The sequence below is a fragment of the Plectropomus leopardus genome, chromosome 12 (genome assembly GCF_026936395.1).
Source record: "Plectropomus leopardus strain MGB_pleo_1.0 chromosome 12, ASM2693639v1, whole genome shotgun sequence".
Taxonomy (NCBI): domain Eukaryota; kingdom Metazoa; phylum Chordata; class Actinopteri; order Perciformes; family Serranidae; genus Plectropomus; species Plectropomus leopardus.
This window is the reverse complement of record NC_142187.1, coordinates 17,482,183-17,505,853: the sequence shown is the minus strand read 5'-3', so window position 1 is coordinate 17,505,853 and position 23,671 is coordinate 17,482,183. Positions and strand designations below refer to the sequence as shown.

Here is a 23,671-nt window from a genome sequence, read left to right as displayed (position 1 = left end):
AGTACCACGGGTATGCGTAGGTCTAAGCTTTTATAGCAATAAACTCAGAGTGAATTTTTTGGTATAATTTTGCATCACTTGCACATTGTTAATTTGACCATTTGGACTGTTTTTAAGCAGCTTTGGATGACTAAACTAGATCTCTCCTCAGGGTAGCTTTGTTATAGTTTAACATCTTCCATTGTAATAGTAATTGGTATCTTGCAAAACTGTGGCTTCAAAATAGCCTCCCTACACTGAATGTAAATTACTTTACGTTCATCTTACTGCTACACAGTGGAATAAAAGAAGATATAATTAGACATGATAGATGCACTATGAATTTAACGAAGAAATGTATAATTTTGTCTCATCTCATTCCTTTGTAGTAGTAGTAGTAGAAATGCATCTTATTTTCGTCATTTATTTCTTTTAAAGGCGGAAATGGGACTCCACACGAAGCTCGCGGTCGCCCCCATAATTTGCAGAGCCTTATTAAATACACAGCTAATATGTCAAAGTCTTCTCTCCCAGATGTGTCATAAATAACGTTATTCTACGGTGATCGGTTAAACGGTCACTTGTGTCACTTTAGTAAGATGATGCTGTAGCGGCACGCGCATCAGCGTGAGCATGATGACGCACAGTCGCGGCAGAGATGATCAGCACCGCTGGCTCTTAACGTGCCGCTGCTGTTTTCCTCCATACACAGCGATAAATATACACTATAGACATGTAATTGTGTGTGTTTGCAGCAGTGAATGTCGAAGAAGGTGGAATGACAGGATTTCTGCAGTGTTTTGGAGCGCACACCGCCTCATCTGGTGCTCACTGAGGAAGGACACGGCTGCGCGTCGTCGTCAGGAACCGTCCGGGAGATGGACGGGAGGACTGCGGAAACCGGGGATGACGGGAGGACGAGTGAGGAAACGGCCGCCGGCCCCTGTCTGCAGCTTGACCTGGGGGACACCGGTTCGTATGCCTTTTATTTTAGCGATAGAGTCATTTATTGTCGGGTAAAAAATATTTTGGCGGTCCTATTAAAACCCAGCTGCTGGTGACAGCAGGTGCACTGCTGATAGAAGTTGGACATAAGTGGGCAGCATCCTACCATTTAATCATATCTGAATGTAGCTCTGACTTAAAAGACTAGACTACAGGGAGGCAACAAATGATGTTTTTGCCACTAAAAAGTTGAGACAGAAATTGGTGGTGAGAGGAACCTAAGCTGTGAGAATGAATAATAAATTGCTTGGTTAGATAACCGTGTCAAGATTCAAGTAGCTGCTGCTCTAAACAGCCCACAGTGTCAGTGTCTCACTGCAGGTTGGCACAAACACAAGGTGCACATTAGGGATGTGTACACACTACCACTGGAGCTGATAAAGACCCGCTGCTGGGGGGTAAATGTTAGACACATACAGTTGTCATATATACAGCAACAGCAGGAGCTATGCATTTTTTTTTTTTATGACATCTGCACATTATGTTGTCATTTTGTTTCTCTATATCTGTCTTCATAATTCTTACTATCCCTCACTTCCTCTGCTAAATCTGAAGAGTGCTTTACATAATCTGATATGGCATTATAACATAAATCACACACTAATCCCTTGTGGGTATCAATTTTAAGCATCACTGTGGATATAATGGCTGCAAACACAACATGCATGACAGGTTTATGATATTTATGTGTGAATGTTTATAAAGTAAAGCAGATGTGATCATCAGCTGAACAGGGCCAACATGTGTATGTTCATGCAGTTACGTTGGATGTTTGTGCACACATGGTTATTATTAAATCCAGCAGATTATACTTGCATGCAGAGAGCCTCAGAGCATAAAATTCTCCTCTGCGTTTAGTGTCACATTAATGTTACAGCAACAGGCCGCTACTTTCTCAGCTGATAAGGGAGAGATCTAATCCTCTTTACTATGACACACACAGGCCTTAAGGCATATTTCAGTTAACATCGACACAAAACGTTTCATTACAAGAATGCATAAACGAGTTTATAGTAAATGTGTTTCAACATCAGCACATTCAAAACAAGCCGTCCTACAGATCGTCTGTTTCTCACGTAGTAATCAGAAACGCTGCAATGTGTTTGTCCTGTTTGTTGCTTGCAGCTCAGTGGCACATTATTCTGGCCTGACCCTAATCCCACAGAGACGCTCTGTGTATGCGCCTGCCCCAGGATGCTCCTTCTCATTGTTCTGCCTGACAGGCTTTGATGCGGCGTTAATCTGCAGGTTGCAGGTGTGGCCAGCCGTGTGTGTCCTGTTACTGCATGATAGGGCCCAGGAGACAAGGCAATCAATGAAATAATGGGAATCCAGTTATTTTCTTCTTCCTGTAGTTGCATGCCGTATTCTGTTACCGTGACGGTTTTGTGCATAATTTGACCAGTCCCATTTGTCTACCTACTTTATTAAGTCAATCCATGTGCAAAAACTAATGGAATTTGACACAGACATTTCTGTAGCCCAGAGGATGAATTTTAATGATGCTGTTTATCCCAACTTTTCCTTCAGCGCCACAATGAGGCTCAGATTTGTGGTTTTAAAGGTCCAGTGTGTTGGATTTTGGTGTATATATCATTAGAAACGGAATATGATATTCATAACTATTTCTCATTAGTTTAAAATCACCTGAAAATAAGAATAATTGAGTTTTCATTATCTTAGAATGAGCCATTTATATCTACATTTGGAGCGGGTCCTCTTTCATTGAGTTTGCCGTGTTGTTTCTACTATATCTCAGTATAAACAAACCAAATACTGGCTCTAGATCTCTCTGTGCCAGCTGCCATAGTTCTTTTACATGTTTGGCACACAAGAGAAGTTTCTGTTGATTGCAATCAGCAACCTCATCACTTCATGCCACTAAATCCTACACACTGGACATTTAAACCTTTCAACAACCATTGGATGAATTGCAAGGACATTTGGCGCAGATATTAATGTCCCCTTCACAATGAATTGTAATACATTTAATAATTCATCAAGATTTCATCTAGCACCATCATAAAGTCAAAATTTTCCAATGTTTTTGGTTTATGACAAAATAATCTGTAAAACTAATAACACTGCCATCAGCATCAGATGCACGTTGTCTTTAGCACTGATTAGTAAATGTTAGCATAACATGTACTGTAAGAAATGGACAATGCATCTCTATGTACAAAAAGGAAGCCAAAATATCCCAGATACAGCCACTGCCATCTTTTGCTGGTGATGTGATTTGGAACCAGTCTGTGCAGTAGTGATGTCCACAGTATTAAGTCCCGCCCATACACTTGCAGACTAATCATGCGCACTGCCGTTGATCAAGAGCACACAGGTTGGCACATACTGCAGACAGTTATGATGTCAAACACTATTTTTATTGCTCAAATAACTAAAAACAAACTTATCAGAAAAATAAACTCTTGAACATTCAGATCAGAACTACCTAAAATGACAGAAATCATCTTTGGGAAAATTGTATTTGACGTGCACTTTGACTTTTTATTTTGGCCCAGGTCCCTTACACTAATATGACGGGACTGGGGTTAATGACCTGTACTGCAGCCCGCCACAGGGGGGCGAGAGAGATTTTGTCCTCACTTTTGGGAAGCTGTCATGTCATCCATCTTTATCATACAGTTTATGGTTATATTAAGATGATGAACATAAACACAATTGCTGTGAATTTTACATGCAGCTGTTAGCATGTAGCTGGAAGCATTGCTGTGCGAGCAGCCTCACAGAGCCTTTAGTGTAACTGTACACTCGCAGTCTTCTTATACAAGGTACAAGGTAGATTTATTGTCATTTTTCCTAAACGTGGTTTAAGAAGAAATAAAATTATTGCCATTGAGTTAAAGAGTCAGAGTACTGGTGCATGTGTAGGCCTGCATGGTACCAGAGAACGGTACAATACTGCAGTCAGGATTTATAATTAAATATGCTGCCTGTTTGTGTAGATTTGTATTTATTTTTATGCATTTTGTGTGCATGTACTAACCCATCATTGAGACATCATTTTATTGTCTATCAACTATTGTTGTGTTCAGTTCTCTCTTACTGATAACAAACTCAGCTACAATTTGTGCTGTACTTTAACATGGCTTAAAGATTCATTATCCCTGCTCTGTCAGCTGTACTTCCTTAATCTTCACCCCAACACGAACTGAAGTTTAGCATGATTGTATAAACCAAGTAGTTTGCAGTACTATGAAGTACTAAGCTGTCTCTTTTCCTATTAATTTCCCCCTTCCTGCCTTCCTTCCTTAAATACACAGAAACAAACATACATGCTCCAGTCATGTCCTTCATGTCAGTGGGAAAGATTCTTCCTAATCCTCATGTGTGATTGGCTGCCGACGTGATCTGGAGGCCTTAGCCAATGGCAACACTCAGATTAGGGAGGAAGTCAATCCAATAGAGTTTTTACCTTCTCAGTGATCCAGGAATAGACAATACTGACTACACTTTGTTTGCTTTGAAATTTGGTTTAGCCAGGAATTTTTCTGCATGTTTTTTGGGATTACCAAACAGTTTGAAACCTGTAGGCACTGAACTCCTCCGCTGGTGAGTTGACCACCAGTTTATCTGGAGCAATGTTTGATGAAGTTAAATCTGTATGAAAGGTTGCCAAGATAGTGTTTAGGTGTATCTGGTGCAATGTTTTGTGTTTTTTTCCTATTAAGTATTTTTGGATTTGGATGGCCAGATATCTCAGTGATCGTGCACGATACATTACGTTTTAAATCATAGGGAACATATCTACAGCTTCTATGTTTGTCTTGATGCTGGAGGGCATTCCTTATGAAAAAGGAAGAGTCTCAGATAGACTTGCTTGGCTAAATAAACATGACATTTTATGCCTTGATGAAAGGTAGAGTTGATTGTGTTGTGTGTCTTGCAATTCTTGTGATTGCTTAAATGTGTCACCAAACCTGGTGTGAGTCAAAGTTGCGATTCCCTGTTAAATCAGCTAATTCATGCTAAATAATGCATGTAGACATTTCTTAACCTGTTTCTCCTGCACCTTCTTTGTCTCTGTCCACAGATTCAGCCAAGAAGGCTCAGATAACAGAGGTGAGAGGCCACTTAATACTTTACACCTGTCTGTCTCACCTGTCTCTGTTGCTGTCTTCTCTTTCCCTCCTTTTTTCTATATGGGTCTGCTGCATGGTGTGATTTCTTATGAATACTGATGGGACAATACATGTACTACCTTTATCACATTTCCCTTTTCTCCTCTTTTGACAGATGCCGTCCCCATTCGGAGTAACCCATGAGAAAAAGATTGGTCACAGGAGGGTAGATGCCTCTGGACAGACAACCTACAAGAAGGTAGACTTCCTATTCATCTGTCTCTCACTTTGTCTTTATCTTTTGCCCGAAAGAGAAACTTTCGTGTTTTTCAACCTGTTCCCTATTTTCCCTGTTTTTGTGTTTAAGTGACTAATGGAGACAACAGTTTTTGAAAATGGTCCAGTATTGAGAGAGAGAGCGCTGCAACTGCTGTGGCGAAACAGGCTACAGGGTAATCCCTGCTGGCAATTGTGCACCATCAATTTCCATTCACTGCAAAGTGCTTCCTTTCACTGCTGACAAGCTCAGACTGTTATTATAAGAGTCTAACAACATTATGGAAAAGACCCTACAGAGAAATGAAACATTTTTCCATACCTTCCACTGGCTTATTTGTTATTGTGACCAATTGTGACCGCTCAAAGAGAAGTCTCATTCCAATCATCTTGCGAGTGGTGACTTATTGCAGCAAAATCAACAGTGGGTGTGTTAGTGGGTGTTGATGAGAGGATTGTCGCGAGGAGTTTGTTGTGTTGGAGTACAGAAAGTTTCAAAGATTTGCAATAGCTGAGCAGATTTTGACATGTGGAAAAGTCAGCAAATTTCAGATTGAAACTTCTCCTTGAGCAAGACTTGGTTACAAACACTAACAAACAGACCTGATCAGTGAACGGTAAAGAAAATAGTTTAATTTCTTTGTAAGTACTTTTCCGTAATGTTGTCAGACACTTAGAATAACAATCTAAGCCTGTCAGCGAAAAAAAAAAAAACAATCACTTTTAATAGACATAAATTAATGGTGCACAATTGCTTGTAATGATTACATTTCAGCCTGTTTCAATGAAGCGGGCAATACTTGACCAATTTGAAAAATTATCTCTCTTAGTCTCTTTGATGTAAAACCAGGGTAAAGTAGGGTCCAGCTTGAGAAATGCCAAAGGTTCCCTCTTAAATATTTTTTGTTGGTTTGCTTGCTGTCACGATTTCATCAGTCACATTACCACCCACTCATTACTATGTTGTTCTTTTCTTTGTTCCCCGCCTCCAGACTACCTCCTCTGCCCTGCAAGGGGCCATCCAGCTGGGTATTGGATACACTGTTGGCAACCTCAGCTCCAAGCCTGAGAGAGATGTGCTCATGCAGGACTTCTACGTGGTGGAAAGCATCTTCTTCCCCAGGTATGTTTTGTATGAAGATAGGTGTGTTTATGTGCACGTGTGTGGAAAACATCTCATATAATTTTTCATCCTCTTTTACATACTTCCTGTTCTCATCTTGCTCCATACAGTGAAGGCAGTAACCTCACTCCAGCCCACCACTTCCCAGACTTTCGGTTTAAAACCTATGCCCCTGTGGCCTTTCGCTACTTCCGAGAGCTGTTTGGGATTCGACCAGATGACTACCTGGTGAGATATTTAATTTCACTGATGACTAACATTGCAGTGATAATACTGGAATGTCTTGCTGTGCACGTGAAATGTTTCCTGTTAGAGCATCATCAGTAAGTGAACATTTACACATAATTATTTGCTGCAGATCACCGAACTTATGGTCATATTATTGAACTGATCGACCCGCCGGCTCATGACATTAGTTATATTGTAGTGACTGCAGGAAACAAAAAAGGCTGTGACAGAAAGAGGCTCAGACCGGAAGTGGTTTACTTGTCTGCCGCACCAACAAAAGCATTCACTAAGACCCAAAAAAATCTTTAATTAATGTATTAATGGCAAGGAATCAACTAATTGTAACATGCACAAACGTTAAAATGGTGACTCCCTCACCCCCTCTCCTGCTAAAAAGCAGACAGGTGAACATGAGATGCTCATATAAGTTATGAGTGTCACTACCCATATCCTTGTGAAACATCTCTTCCAATAACCAAAAATCTTATTAAACTTAAAAATTTCACTCCTTTCTCTACTAATTCATAGCTCCTATATACATATATGTTTGGGCTGGAGCAATAATGAGGCAGTGTAGGTGGGCAACAGTAATTTGTATTACTTTCCCACTGTCTATAACCACAAAAAGAAATTGGTGATCATATTTTAATATTTTTTATCATGCATTTCATATATTAATAGTAGGGATACACTATGATAGTGGCATGTCATCATTATAAGCGGATAAAGGCTTCAGAATGAAAAACCGGCATTGGTCTGAAGTGAATATTTCTGCCGATGTGATGTGTGTTTAATTATGTGACTTCTAGTAGTTGAAATAGGTCATTTTCCCTGGTTTTGGCTGTTGTCAGGATTGTTCCAGAAGGAGCAGCATCCAAGCCTGCTAAAGTGGGATGAAATTTATAGTTTTGATAAAAATTTGTTACATTAAAATAAAAATGTCATGTTTTACATGTAACCTAGGTTAAAGCAGTTTTATTGTTTTGCATAGTGAGTGTGCACAATTGAAAAGTATGCCTGCATCTGCCACTAGTGGGCCATCAGGATAAGAGTAGGCATAATACTATAATTCCACTGCAGAAGAAACTTAATGTTTGCTGCAACTAGGTGTAATAACATATGTGCATTTATCAGTATTGGCACTGGCAAGTTAGGAAATATTGGCATATCAGATAGTGGCAAAAACACAATATCATGCATCCCTAGTAATAGTAATTTTTTATGTATACTGGAGTGAAAAACCGTTTAATTAATTATTAAATGTAACTAAGCCATAATAAAAAGTGTTATAGCTGACTTAATATAGATTTGTGTAAAGTTCCCTCTGAAAGCATTCGGTTGATGGTAAGTGAATTCAACAAAGAAAACATGCCCCCTGCCTCATCAGACTTCTACCTCTGAGGATGAATATTTAAAAACCACACACATGAAAAGAATACTGTGTATGGTGTACAGAAAAGTTGCACATGCCCTCACATATTTTGCATGTGAGGGTTCACAAACACACACATGTTGTGTTCTCAGCAGCACGTTTAAGCTCACATTCTACCTGTGCCAGAGGGAGATTAGCAGACTAAAGCTTTCTTTTTTAAACTCTGAGTAGTGGCAGCTGACAGACAGAGAGTAGTTTGTGTCTGCATGTGTTTGTGTTGGGGGAGGAGGGGTGGGGCAACGATGTAATTGCATTGTGTTGACTAAGCAGCAGGAAATTTGATTACTTTGTTGGACAAATTAAGTAGTAGCAATGTGCACTTCCTCTCACTTTCCATCTTAAGTCTCCAGATTATAAACTGACTTCATTAGACTGAATTATTTACAAAGTCTTAATGACTTCACATCATTGTTACATATTGAACTCCTACTTATGTATTTGTAGTTTATTAAAGTATTCCTCAGTTAAATATAAATTTTCCAGAACCAGCAAGAAGTACATGGAAGGCAAATTTCCACAGTTTATTTATTTAATGTTTATTGGTGTCAAGACACATATGCAGTTTAAACTGATGTCACACACCCATGCATTTATAGCCTTGATGGGCCTTTAAAATACATAAAACTCAACAACAAAAACACAAACTCACCAACAAAAATATGCATTAAGAAGTCAAAACTAAGAACCTAACAAGAATATAAAAGACAGAACAATGCTAAGCACAACCTGTAATACAATAAAGCACCATAAATCAGGCAGTAGGCGGGAGTAATTTCACTGCACATACTAATGCTGCATTAAGGCGTAAATGTGATAATGTACAGTTCACACTCTGGATGTGTATTTCTTCTCACCCACACCCGTAACGCCTTTTTGCACTCAGTAGTGTGTAAAAACATGTTCTTTAAAACAAAGTTCCCTCTTTGCTGAGTGGGAAAATGTATTAGTCTTTTTGTTGGCTGTTTGAAAGCTTTGTTGGATCCAACGTTAACAGTGCTATACAGCCCTGTAACTGTAACTTAAAAACAGGCAGAGTAAAGGTAAAAATGAAGACTCTGGGTCAGGTTGTCAGACTTGAGTTTTAAATTTAAATTTCTTTGTATGTTCCTTTGTGTCTGTGCTCTGTCTAGTATTCCCTGTGTAACGAGCCTCTAATCGAGTTAACAAATCCAGGAGCGAGTGGATCCATATTCTACGTAACCCGTGATGATGAGTTCATCATCAAAACTGTTCAGCACAAAGAGGCAGAGTTTCTACAGAAACTGCTTCCTGGATACTATATGGTAAGTCAAACTGAAGTCGTCCTTCATGAGAAACAATTCAATCAACTCTGCAAATACCAATGCTTGGTCAGTGGCCCTACATGTCAAAATATGACGAGCTAGGCACCCCTCCTGTGTCAGTTTTAGACAGTCAGGGACGGTGTGTCAGTTTATGCTTTCTCTTCTTTTCAAAATAAATTTTTGTTTTCACAGGAAATTTCTGCTCTTTAGATACAGGCAGTATTTTTCAAAATATAGTTAGAACGTATTGTGTGTAAAAAAAACTCTTTTAGGTAAAAAAAAAGGTTGTAAAAAGTTTAAAAAAAAATGTATCCTACAAAAAAAGTTTGAAAAGGGTTTTTTAGGTAAAAGAAAAGTTTTAGGTTTCCTTTTTAAGGTTCAGTCAACCAAAGGTGAGGTTTACAAAAAAGCAACATGATTTTGCTTAAAATTGGTACTTGTGTTACTAATATAATGTAACGTCACGTGACATATGTCACTAACATAGCATGCAACATATACTATCGCACTACATTGCCATTAAAATAACTCAAATGACTTTTGCTTTTGTGTGTAACATGAACAGTGGTCTCCCAGGTGAAAGTCCAGATTTTGTTTGACATATCCACCTATGTGGATTTTCTTTCTCTTACACTCCAGTAGTTGAGCGTCCAAAAATGCCGCAGCTTGTTGTGTCTTGACCGATGCAAAGGGATGCCTCTTTGTGTTGGTGTCCGATGCCGATTACCACTGAACAAACATCAGTATTTGACAAGGGGGATGAGACCGGGCTTATTCAACAACAGTTTTCAAATTGTTGGTACATTTTACATTTTTAATATGTTGTATGTTATTATGATATATTGCACACTGATCCTGTGTGCAATTCAGTGTGTAGCATAGACATGTTTGTTTACTGAACACTAGGCATACTGAAACCTATTAAATTATCTTTCTGCTCTTAAGAGGAACTGGAAAATTGAGACCTTGCCACAAGCATTGTAATAGTATAACTACTCAGAGATTTGGGTGTGTGGGCGTTTGTTTATGTGAGCGCACGCTTAAGAACAACGCAGTACCTGAAACTTCTAGTCATCTTAATCCTCTTTATCCTGCCTGGTGTTGGTCCCGATCAGCAGTGACGCCACTAGGTGACTTTGTAATAGATATGAACTGAGATCTTGTACCTGACTGAGACCCAGGCTAAGTACTCCTTAACAGGCTAAGCATGCAACCAGGAGAGACGCCTGTGGATGAGTCACGCTGACTAGCAGGTGCATGCTACTGCGACCAAAACACATAAAACTAAACACCTTAATACCAAAAAAAATGTTCCATATTTCTTTAACTTTCCCTGTCTTTTTCCCTGTGTCTGCTGCATAAACCCTTTTTCTTCAGAACTTGAACCAGAATCCCCGGACTTTGCTGCCAAAATTTTTTGGCCTCTACTGCGTCCAGTGCGGGGGCAAGAACATCAGAGTTGTTGTGATGAACAATATTTTACCACGCTCTGTACGCATGCACCTCAAGTTTGATCTGAAGGGCTCCACATACAAGCGGCGAGCATCTAAGAAGGAAAGAGAGAAGTCCAAACCCACGTTTAAAGACCTGGACTTCCTCAGTGACGTTCCTGAAGGCCTCACTCTGGACCAGGATACGTACAGCGCTCTGGTCAAAACTCTGCAGAGAGACTGTCTGGTGAGAAAGATAAGACGGGGGAGTTGGATGAACATGATGGTGTAAAAGTAGTGGGCATTTTATTTTATTTTTTATAAAGCAGCACATTAACTATTTAAGTGTTTGCTCAGTAGTTGAAGAATAGAGGAAGAGAAAGGAGAGAAAGTGGCTTATGTATTTTTAATGCATGTGTTAATTTTTGCCATGCCGCAGGCTGTAGAGTCAAAACCATGCATAAAAAATGTAAATTTCCCCACAAGCTTAGAAAATATTATAATATATCATTTTTAAAATATCATGTATGCGTTTCATGTCAGGTTCTGGAAAGTTTTAAGATTATGGACTACAGTTTGCTGCTGGGTGTCCACAACAAGAGCCAAGCAGAGCGGGAACATCAGTCTCAGGGCTCACCTGCAGGAGGAGGTGGGGATGAAAAGAAGCGCGCAGCTCAGAGAGCTTTATATTCCACTGCAATGGAGTCCATACAGGGAGGCTCCACATGCAGGGACACGCTGGACCATGATGACACGTAAGTCACCGTTTGATAATGTTTGCCGTTATCACATCTCATTTACAAATGATGGTAATGCTCTTCTGTCTGTCTCCAGTATGGGTGGTATTCCAGCTGTAGGAGGTAAAGGAGAGCGCCTCCTGCTGTTCATTGGGATCATTGACATCCTGCAGTCCTACAGGTAAGCAACAAATAAATATCAGCAAATGAATACATTAAAGGCATACAATACAGGATTTTCCTAAAAAAAGAAAAAAAAAAGTAATTCCTCTCAGTCATTACTTATTACCCACTAGAAGTGAATGGTGGTGTATTATTTTCCTGCAGAGACTCTGCCCTCTGACTGTATACTCTTAGTTTATTCTTGTTTTCTGTCATTGGGACATTTATGGTTACAGCGCACAGGTGAAATTAGAGTTTTGTAAAAAGGTAGTGACCAGGTGCCAGACTGTAAGCAGCAGGCATCCAAGAGACACAGCACCAAAAAGTGCAAAACAAAACAAAGGAAGGCAAAACATCAAGCGAGCGATTTTACAAACTGATTGACAGTCCAGCATAGTGCACCTTTAACTTTAAAGAAGCTGTATAGGACATTCAGAGCATATCGAGGATTCAGAGTCTGAGCTCGGATTCGGCACACAACTCTAATCATGGAGATGGCTGAGCCAGCAGCTGGCAGCTAACTGTGCTAATAGGTCGAACAGTGCTAAGAACAGCAACAGTGATAACTGATAGATAGATACTTTATTTGTCCCTGTGGTGAAATTGGTTAAAATTTCCATATATTGAGTAACAAAAGTGAACACATCAGTGGATGTATCTCACACTTAATTGCAGCTTAAATAGGATTTTGATCAGACAGGACAGAGGAAGACGTTTTACCAGACCAGCTGGACATACTTCCTATTTATCTATCATCTACAAAACATGTGCAGCCTATTAACAACAACAGAAAACAGAGAAGCTCTGATTGTAACACACTGAGGTAGCATGACTTTATTGTCTGCTCAAAACTCCATCCTATATATCTTTACATAGCAAATATATGTTTGCTGCTATATTAATGTTCTGAATGCTATATACAGCACCTTTAATAATACATATATTTAGTATTTATTTCACATTAGCCAAAAGCATATCAACTGCAATCAGTTGGTTCAGCCTCATCAATGCATTTTAAATGATGTGCCATTAAGCCAAATTTGGAAGGGAATACACTTGATTTACAGCACAAAACTGAAAAATACCGCTGTTCTTCCAGCATAAACAATCTTTCAGAATTTCCCAAAATGTCAGATGTCTTCCATACAATTCCAACATGTTATATTCTGAAGTAAAACCAAAGAAAAAAGTAAGGGCTGAGTAGGGGCACAAGTTCCAACGCCTTCCTTAGTTGTATGAGGTATTATGAGACATTTAAAAACACACACAAACTGCTTGCACTTGTTTAATCATATTTTAATGGTGATGAATTCAGAGTGTCATAATTAATCACATAATGATGTATTTGTGTTCAAAGTGCTCTACATATCCCCCTAAACCTCTACTGCCTTCTCAGTCTGAGGTTGCTCTTGTCATTTCAGCCCCTCTTTGATCGTACACTTCAGGACACATTAAATGACAAGGATTTCTTTTTGGCTTCAAAGTCAGGAAATGATTAGGTTCAGGCTGACAGTAATCCAGACATTATGTGTCTGCAGGGAATATTAAAAGATGGAAAGAGATCACTGGGAAAAAGCAATCCCAGAGTTGTCATACTGTTGTTAATGAAATACTAATAGAAGAGACGCATAACAGCTATTGACAGGATAAGTGTGGACATAAGAAATGTGTTTGGTACTTGTAGCATAACATCTAGTCTTTTTAAAACAGATTTTGAAATGCACATCAACATTGTAAGTGAGACTGAAGCCTCCTCAGAGTTGCCAGGTAACCACAGTAAGTCACAGAATGAGTTTAACTAAATAATTCAATTGTCTTGTCTAACAGGATGATCAAGAAACTGGAGCACTCTTGGAAGTCTCTCATCCATGATGGGGTGAGTAGCTTTCACGTAACACTTAAAATGTCATGTTACCAGTCTGTTTCCAAGCAAAACTTTTTATTTTTACCACTATTTTGTCACTATGCTGGTCTTTTATAGGTTAAGCACCTTCATTGCTATTATGTAGGAAAAGTACAACATCATTAAAGGGTCAGTTCACCCCAAAATCAAAACGACATATTTTAGAACTAGATGGCACTCGTCCTGTGTTGCTCAAAGCGCCAAAAAAAACCCAAAACATACTCAACAGCAATGTCTCTTTGCAGAAATCATGACCCAGCAATTCAAGATAATCTGCACACCTCGTTATGAGCATTTTTATGTAGGAACTATTTTCTTTTTTACTCTCTACACCCGCTAAACATATCACAGCACAAAGGGAAGTAGAAGCATCTACTCATGGATGAGAGACCAGTGCTTGTCAAGTAAAGTCGAATCAATTTTATTTCTAAAGCCCTTTATCACAAATCACAGTTTTCCTCAGAAGGCTTTACAGCACACGACATCCCCTGTCCTGGACCCTCGCAGCAGTTCAAAAAAAGGTAGAAAACTAAGAAAGATTAACCAAGGACAGGACAGACAGATGTGAAATAGATGTCATAAATAAAATTACAGTAGTATGCAGTAGTAGTATTGTGACAGCAAGAGAAGAAGACTTTAAAGGCGTTCTTCTTGTTTGAACTGTGACATTGGCTAGCCTCTAGGTGCTAGGTGGGCTAGTAGTTGATGCAAGCTTTCTTCTGTGCAGTGATATGATTTGCAGGTATCAATTTACGGGCGCAAATAGTTCCTACATGAAACTGCTTACAACAAGATCTGTGGATTATCTTGAGTAACCAGGTCATGATTTGTGGAGAGAGACATTGCTGTTGAGATGTTCAAAAGTACTTTTTTGGTGCTTTGAGCACCAGAAACCGATTACCATCTAGTTTCATTATATCCAAGAGAAGACATCTCTTTGACAGATATCTCCAAAACTCACACCAAAACAACGTAATTGATAAATAGCACTAGAGTTAAGAGCAAAAACTTGCATTCGTGATTTGGGGTCGAACTGTCCTTTTAAAAATACATTGACTCAGTCTGTTTTTTAAACTGTCCCACAGGACACGGTGTCTGTTCATAGACCTGGTTTCTATGCTGAGAGATTCTACAAATTCTGTAGTACCATCGTCTTCAAGAAGAGCAGCTGTGAGTCTACAAATGTGCACCAACCTTATACTCCTGTTTTGCTTGATGGAGTTACTGGTTTTCTGTCGTATTAATGTTTGCATCCTGAAATGAGAATACATGTAAACTCTCTCCTGCTTTGACAGCACTGCGATCGTCTCCATCTAAGAGAGGAAGAGGGGCTCTCATGTCCAAGTCCAGTGCTGGAACAGGTTCAGCTGGGCAGCGTCCCTCACTGACTGATGAAAGACAGGAAAACCTGGACAACCTGGAGACCTTACAAGGAGCTCGCAGCTTCCCCATGCTGGAGGACAACGGTAATTCACTTATTGTAAACTCTTATTAGCCCACAATGATAGACAGGCTTGACTTGTTACACGCAGGGTTTGTTAAATGTTGCTCTTTTTCACTCCAAGTGAAAGGTGAATGCTTAAAGTCTGGGTAAAGCAAAATCAGTGATTTCTTTCTTAACACATAAGACATGATGGAAAATACTTGTTGAAAACATGTGCACTGCAGTACTGCATAGAGGAGTTGTACCTTTAAACAGTTTTTCACCATTTCTCTGTCCAGAATATTTTGGATGGGCCTAACATCAAGGCTCAGGATGCACTGGAGTCATCCTTAACATAACCCCTCCCCTGCTATAAGAACATTACAGTACTACTAATGTGCATAGCACCAGTGTCCACAAGCCCTCTCAGCTCTTTCAGTGTTATTAAGTACACGAATAAACAAAACTGTAAAATGCCCCAATCATATAAACTCTATCAAAATAGTTATCATGTATGTACTTTTGATACCTTTGGCTCAGTGCTTTCATCGGACATACCCAGCATCTCAGCGCAAAGAATGTATTTATTAATTTATTTATTAATTTCACTATTTTTAAACCTAATTTTTTTTTTTTATAGGTTTTTTAAATTCACATTAGGCTGGGTGGTCAATAACACATTTTTCTGTGACAAACTCAGAACACATATTTATTGTTGCTTTAGCTGGGCTTTAACACACCTGAACCTTCTAGTATAAGATTTTTGGCCATTAGGCAATCACCTTCTAGCTGCTCTCATTAGCGCTAATGAGGAAAAGCCTATGCAACATATTAAAATCCTTAAAACATGTTTTTTTATCAGTCATTAGTGCTGCTGGAGAGAATATCAGTTCAGCAGAAAAAACATAGCAGAGTATAGCGCAGCAGAAAATAGAGATGAACTGGTGAGTGCTGGTTTTCCCTTGTTACATTTTGTCTTTCTGAACTTGGCACACGATTAGCTGCAATTGTCTGCAGCCAAGAGCTCTATTTTCTCTTTAAATGAAATGAAGTAAGCTTTCATTGATCCCTGTGGAGAAAAAGAAGTGCAGCAGGCAGCAGCAGAAAAGCAGCAACAGCAACTCAATCAAAGGAAAAAGTGAAACTTTAACAAACCAAGACTGGATATTGATGAATAAATTCTTTAGAAAAGCATACAGTTCATTTCAGAGCATGCATTATTTACTGCTCAAATCAACACCCATAAGAAATGAACAGAATATGACCATATGAAGTAAAAGTCAAGCAACGAAAACAAACCTTTTAAATGTCCAACATCTGAACATAAAGGTCCTGATCATGTGTACAGTACCAGATGTATTGAGTGGTTAAAATTACGAGACAATAAAACAACAGGTCAGCCAAATTCAGTCCGATTTTTCCAAATTGGGCAACACATTTACATCCGTTCCAGCACCATCCCCAACCTCCAACCCTTAGCTCTAACATGTGGAAAATTTAAAAATAAGTGCTGGTATATATGGAGTCCAACCATTTCCAAGTCTAGTTTTGAAGGCCATGTCCTGAATTGCATACATATACTTAATATAATCGTAAAACACTTAAGATCAAGTCAGTTATTTCCAAACACAGAGAAAATTTCTTTGAAATAAGACTGTGATGGTTATATTCCCATTTTTTAAAAACAGAACAAGGGGAAAAATGTCCTTAATGAATTGTGAGAGAAAGTACAATCAAACATTAATTGAAGAAGTAACTGCAAGGCATTAAATCATAAGACTAAATCATGTATCACAATTTCCAAATTCAGGGATTAAAATATGTTAATTTATTCTACACCGATACTGTTTTGGGACCCAGTATGCAGAAATATTCAAATGCATCATTTTGAAAATTGGCAATGCCACTTTTTCTATGCTAAAATACAGCCTGACTTTGGAGTGTTATTTTGCCCCTCCCTGACAAGATAGCACAACATGATTGGCTAGTTGTAGCTCATCTGGTTTCATATGGTAGCTCCACTCTAGCTTTAAAACTGAAACCAGTACAGCTGTTTTAATTTGCTAGTCGCTTAGCTCCTCCCCTTTTCAGCTTCTGCCTGTCATATCAGAGCTGTGTTCAAAACCTCTCACTCACTCTTCTCTATGTAGTGTGTATTAAATAATGAACCATATTGGGACCGAACCAAACAAGATTTCAGACACTGCGCTGGAATTTTCCTCCTCGAGAAATACATGACTGCATTGCATTGTGGTATACGGGAGTAAAATGTAGGGTACATCATATGTACACTCAAATTTGCCATGCATTTTGGTATTTTGTATTGCACTATATTCACCATTGATAATTCGAACACTACTAAAAAAAGGTGAATGCAATAGGAGGAAATTGTCCAGAGGCAAAGAAATTCTGCACACTGTCCTATTACTTGCTCTAAACTTTATTTAAACGTGCGTGTCTAACTGGCTGAGGTAAACTGATTGTTATTGTGACAATGAGATGGCAGTTTGCTTAAATAACAGGTTTGAAGGACTCTGTGGTACAAGCACGTGTTTATATATTATTTATTTTTCTGTGGCAATTAAATTGTCTGTTGTTTTTGTAGTATGTTTTCATCTCTTGCATTTTTTCACTAACCATTTTTATATTTCGTGGTTAATTATGTATATCAGGGAGAGAGCCACCCTGCACTCCTCCATCCTTTGAAGATGCTACCACGGCTTCCATCGCCACCACGCTCTCCTCCAACAACTCCTTACCCACCACCCCCTTCGATACACCCGAGCACCCACGCCACAGGAGACTAATGCTTTCCCCAAGTGTGGCCAGGTGGGAATAATTGCATGAATATGCAATTATGTAGCTCTAATGAGGATATTCTGTGAAAACAATGAAATGTGCGCGCTGTCCTCCCATACTGATGTCACATCCTGCATTGTGCTTTCAGGGCGCAGAGAGAGGTAGTTGAGGTTCATGGGGAAAAGCAGGACACCATTACAGTGGAGGTGGAGCTCAGGTACACACTGTGATATTAGAATAATGTCCACAGCTTCCTGTGTAACAGTATTTTAACAGTGTTCTTTGTTTTCATGCAGTAAAATCCCAAAGAGCACGGAGCTCACACAGATGACAGAAATGACCTCTCCCAGTCATCTTTCACCTGATCGTCAGCCCCACGCCCTCGCTTCACCCACCAAAATCAGTCCATCCTCAGCACATTCCTCCTCCACCCTTCCTCCTTCCTTTGTGTCTTCCTCCTCAGCTGTTCAATCAGCTGCCCAGTCATCCTCCACACTTACTTCATCCATCCGTCCATCCACCAAACCACTCACCTCTCCCACTGCTCAGTCTTCCACTCTCTCTTCTCCGATCTCTCCTTCAGTCGCGCAAACCACACTTCTCACTCGGCCTCCAAACACCTCCACCCTCCCGCCCGCCTCAGCATTTACTCCCATCTGCCCTTCATCTTCTCACTCCTCCACCCAGAGCTCGTCTCACCATCTCCCTTCGACCCCTCCCTCCTCCCACCCTCCAAGCCCCCAGGTGCCTCGGCAGACGCTACATGCGTCGTACAATCAGCTGTCCGTGTCCAGCAGCCACAACTCACTGGATGGGGAGGTGCAGGTGTCTGACATCTACTTTGTAAGTCCCCATTATTCATGTTTTTATTTTGGCTGAGAATGTTAAAAATTAAAAAATAATGAGCCAGTTTCAAAGTAGTTAAAAGAAACAAAACGAGCCCGAACTGCCATGAGCCTAGAAAACAGACCAAGTAAGACAAGGCTTTTTGTGTAACATTGGAAAATGATTTTTACTGGATATAAAATATCCGTACACATTCTTTAAAACCAGTAAATATGCGGGAGAAGGCTTGCTTTAGTTTTTTGACATTCCTCTTCCGGAGAGTAAAGATAAATTTCCCTCTTCTGTTTTTCTTTGCTCTGCTGGGTCTCTTGCAGTGGCCCAGTCAGGACAGCGTGATAGAGTTATGATGGTGAGGGGGAGTGTGTGTGTGTGTGTGTGTGTCTGTGTGTGTGTGTGTGTGTGTGGGTTGCAGTGTGCACGTGCAATTGGGTTGCTCTCGCTGTCTAAAATGCTTTTTGTCCAAAGCACGAGTCTGCCACCAGTCATGCTTTTGAATGTACGAGCAAAACATTGGGGTTGTCTTTACCGCACAGCATGATGTCTTTATATCTGTCGATCTGCATTCATGCCTCCAGTCAGTGTCAAGTGTAGCTCTCCATAATTCTGTCTTTGAGAGTTTTTTTAATTTATTTTTACATTACAGCATTCATTCTCCATTTTCTACTTTACTTTCTGTTCTTTCACCTCCTTCTCCTTCATCATTTAATTTCCTTAATTTCCCTCCGCACAATTTGTATTCATTTGTGTGTTCATCTGTGTGTGTGTGTGTGTGTGTGTGTCCATCCACTCATCAGTATGCAGATGGCAGATATTGGGTGTACTCTCCAGTTCTTGGTCGTCGTAAGCTAAACTCTAGCTCAAGTTACAATGTAAGTCACCACCAAAGTAGTTAGTCATTTGCTCCTCGCACCATCACTGTCACAAGCACACAGCTGCTTATGGATCTTCAGAAGTATTTTAAAGTAAAGCTGCAGTGCATTTCACATCATGACTTATTTAGTGTGAAAGTCTGCAAAAAAAAGACATTGCACATTTATAACTGCTGCTTCTGAAGGGCCATCGTGTGCATTTATATGGAGCATGCATCTTTATGAAACAGTAATTTAAATGTTTAAGGAGCTTCTTAGCTGTTGTTGACTTGTACTGGCTTTTTGCTTTTAGTGATCCCTCAAGTCTCTGCCCGTTAGCACTCAGATAGCACAGAGGAGCTGACAAGCTGATTAATGTAGTCAGTGATTGGCTAAAGTGAAATCTCCCTTGTGACCTTGGAAATCACCTGTTTTTTTTTTTTATAGCTGCACTTTTTTTTTTACAGTTTATAACCCCTAAAAACATGGTTTTAAAATATTTTTTATTAAAAATGAAATAATTATTACTAAATAAGCAGCAAACACGTTAAAGCTTGGAGAAAAAAAATGCTTAACGAAAAATGTATTAAGAGTTTCATTCTCAAAAATGTATCTACGTCATCAGGACTGTGTGAGTGTACTTTATCAGATGGGCAACATAAGAAACAACCCCATGCTGACATCAGATTTGATTTGAATGTTGGAAACTCTAATCATGCTGCAATTCACTGTACATGGAAGTTGGAAAAAAAAGGCTTTTGACATGGAAAATTGCACTGGAATGTTTCATTCAAGCCAGAAACCAGTGAAGTGAGCAGCATTTTTTATTGTACTTTATTGGATGTGAACCTGTATAAAGGCTTTCTAGTCTTTCGACCACTTAAGAATTCACCCATTTACACAGTGGTGGCCGAGGCTACTATAAAAGAGACCATCATTCACTCGCATTCGCACACAATTGTGAGATAACCAATTTTAGTTTCAGTCTTGTGAAAGGAATATTTTGACATGCAGACTTGGGGAGGGGTGGATCTAATCCCTGTTTTATGTAGTCTTGGCATTGCGAAAGGTGCTGTAACAATGCTGAAGCTGCAATTTCCATTTCCATTCAGCTGATTTGTGCTTGTGAACATGCCTATCTCCATCTCTGTATACACAAAACAAAATGCAAGCAACAGCTTAATGCCATTGACTGTGGTGGTTCACACCATTACGCTCAGCATTTGTTTCAAGCTGTTGTACATATTTTAATGAGCAAAGACGATTAAGACAGCCGACTTACTTTATAGCCATTTGTCTTCGTCGATGGTGTTGTGGTTATTGATGTAGGTCCCTTGTAGATGCATGTGAAGCTCAGACAGTTGACTTACAAACAGTAGTTTGCTGATGGCAAATGAAAAATATAAATCAAGAATTTATGATGTGAGATAACCAAAACAGATTTAAATTTGGTAGGAAGAAGCTGATTGAGAAAATTGAATTTTTGGGTCTATAAAGAGAAATTGCACTAATCTTAGCCAAAAAATTCAGGTTATATCATCCTGTCTAACTGAGATCCGCAGGTTTTCCTCAGCCATTATGTCCTCTTAACAGTAATGAGCAATCAGAGACTGACTGTAAGCACACTATGTGCAGCTTATGTATTCATCTGGGCTCCTTCAACATGCAAAATTGCAGCTGGCAGCTTTAAACCATTTAGTATCTGGGTGATGTCTTTATAAATGTGTCTTTCCCCAACTCCCCTCTCATACGTCTCCTTTTCTCTCCTCTCTTCACCTGCCACCCTCTGCTGGCTGTACTTGATAACAGCAGACTCAGGAGGATCGGGGCTGGGTGTACTCTCCTCTGCACTACGGCTCAGAGTCCAGAAGGGACTCAGAAGGGGAGAGTGAGACAGTAAGTTCACAGTTCATTCATTATTTACTAGAAATTCACAGAACAGACATGAGTAAACATACAGTTTCTTGCTCTGTTAGCATTTCTCCTACTTATCCTATATTTCTCAACCAATTTATTTCTGTCTCTTCTTTCTCAGTAACTCACAGTGGAGACAGCGGTGAGGGGTGGAGCCAGAGGCTGTCTCCATGTACAAGAGCTGGTAGGTTTTAATAACAAAGCCACCAGGACACTATGAGAATTAATTCTGGTCGCTTAAGCTGCATGTGGGAGCTTGCTTTGCCAACAGAGACTGAAGGAATGAACTTAGAAGCATTCAAGTGTACAACAATACAGTCGCGCAGATACTCACATATATTAAAACAAACATAAAACTATCAAAATATTATGCAAAAAAAAAAAAAAATCATAAAGCATCAGTTCCTGGACAATCTGACTGACATCAAGCAGAGAAATAAATGGTACAATCAGCTGAGCGGCACTGAGTGAATTAGGTGATACTGTTGCAGCACTGCTGTGCGCTGTGGAGGGTTTTAGTGTTGATGAGTCACACTATGCTGTGCCAGCTCTGGCTATGCAATATGGACATGCGTGTTATTGATTTCTCTTTTTGAGTAACAACTACAGAGTTTATTTATTTTTCACTAGGGGCATGTCAAAGCTATGTATCATTTTATTTCTAGCACTTTATCAGTGTACATGTGGCTGAGGTTTTTTGAAATCGTACGTTTTGTTTTTTTGTCATCAGTTATCGTTTAAAAACACTCAAACACAGGAAATGTTTTGTGTGCTGCGTGTATGCACAGTGTTATGTATTACCAGCAGCGTGTGATGGTCCACTAAAGAATCTGATGATGAATGGTTGTGTTCAAAATGCCTTATTGACAAACTCATTTTCATAACTGTTTTTGATATTTTCGTCACATGGAATCAGTTAAAAAAAAGACTCAAAAATATAAACATACAGAGTATTTTATTGTGATTAAATACCAAATTTTTTGAAGAAGAGTTAAAGCAAGATGGCAACCATGCATTTACACTTTTTCAGAAATATGGTCCATGAGAAAAAAAGGAAAAAACAAAACATATTTTGTGAATTGTAGATATGTGTGTGTGCTGAAGCACATGCATGTAAGTTTGTGTGTGCCCTCAGGTCTCTGTGTATGCATGTGTTTGCATGCATATTGATGTGTGACTGGGAGACATGTAAGTGTAAGATCTTTCTGTCCTGCTTATTTGTCAAACTGTCAAAAGGTGTAACTTACATTTGTTGTTATAGGCCATGAGAGTCTGGACCAGCTATAAGCATGTTGGCTGTGTGAGAAAAAATGTCTTTAATGACACCAGACTAACCATAAAGAGCTAAACTGAAATAACCTCAGATTTCTATACAGTTTAGTAAGAAAAAAATAAAACTACTGTTTCCACAGACAGTACATCCCTTCTTCCATACTACTAGACTTCCTGACTGTGCCGATAAGCACTGCTGTAACATATTACTGTGTTATTAGAGTCTGCTGAAGTTAAACTGCCTGTTTGTAGGCAACAGTGTTTGTAGCTGATCACTGTGTAAAAGAAAATAAAGATTATATTGTGTAAAAAAAAAAAAATGTCGATGACAACATAATTGTATATTTGTAAAATGGTATTTGCATAATTAGCCCACTAGATGGCAACACCATGTCTCAGAACAAATAGTATAGTTCTTGAAGCAGCCACTTCTTGTGTGGAATCCTAAATAGCGTTTTGTGTTACCTGAACATCCATGAGTCTTAGTTGCACTGTAAAAATAAATTGCACAAAGACATAAGCCATTATATATAGGCTATAATTCTTTTCATTTTTTCATGACAGACGATAAAAGAGAAGCTCATATTTAAATATAAATGCCATTCATACCATTCATACCTCGACCCCCTACATAACACTGACATTTTAACACACCCAAACATAATGCTATGAAATCTTGATTACTGTAGTGAGGCTGGCATTTTATTTATCTGTACAGCCTGTGCTGCTAAAAATACACTGGAATAAAACAGACAAGGATCAATAGGCTTCAGCTGAAACAGCCCATTGGGATCTTCACTGGCTATCTACAGTAATACAGACTCACCGTATAGGCTATAGACACTCACACAGAGAGAAAAGGAAAAAAACAAGGAAAATTAAGACAAAAATTACAAGCATATCAGAGACAACATAATGTATGTGTTTGTGTG

General features: G+C 39.3%; 1 protein-coding gene across 6 annotated transcripts; it reads left to right on the top strand.

Annotated features, from left to right (window-relative positions):
* Positions 1–522: 522 nt before the first annotated feature.
* Positions 523–23,059, top strand: LOC121951196 (phosphatidylinositol 4-phosphate 5-kinase type-1 gamma-like). Of its 6 annotated transcripts, none has more exons than XR_015778135.1 (18): positions 523–951; positions 5,036–5,064; positions 5,239–5,322; positions 6,332–6,462; positions 6,573–6,690; positions 9,253–9,405; positions 10,783–11,082; positions 11,379–11,590; positions 11,670–11,753; positions 13,562–13,610; positions 14,723–14,807; positions 14,933–15,103; positions 17,733–17,889; positions 18,008–18,076; positions 18,156–18,702; positions 19,020–19,054; positions 21,366–21,449; positions 21,589–23,059. XR_015778135.1 is itself a non-coding variant. In XM_088085325.1 (18 exons), exons 1-18 carry the CDS (start codon positions 858–860, stop codon positions 21,589–21,591), a joined length of 2,445 nt encoding a protein of 814 aa, XP_087941451.1. In that variant the 5' UTR covers positions 523–857; the 3' UTR covers positions 21,592–23,059. The 6 variants fall into 6 exon arrangements, 4 of the variants coding, with proteins under 4 accessions (XP_087941451.1, XP_042353369.1, XP_087941452.1 ...); XR_015778134.1 differs by having other exon boundaries at positions 21,363–21,449; XM_088085325.1 differs by lacking the exon at positions 19,020–19,054 and adding an exon at positions 19,500–19,574.
* The last annotated feature ends 612 nt before the right edge of the window (positions 23,060–23,671 follow it).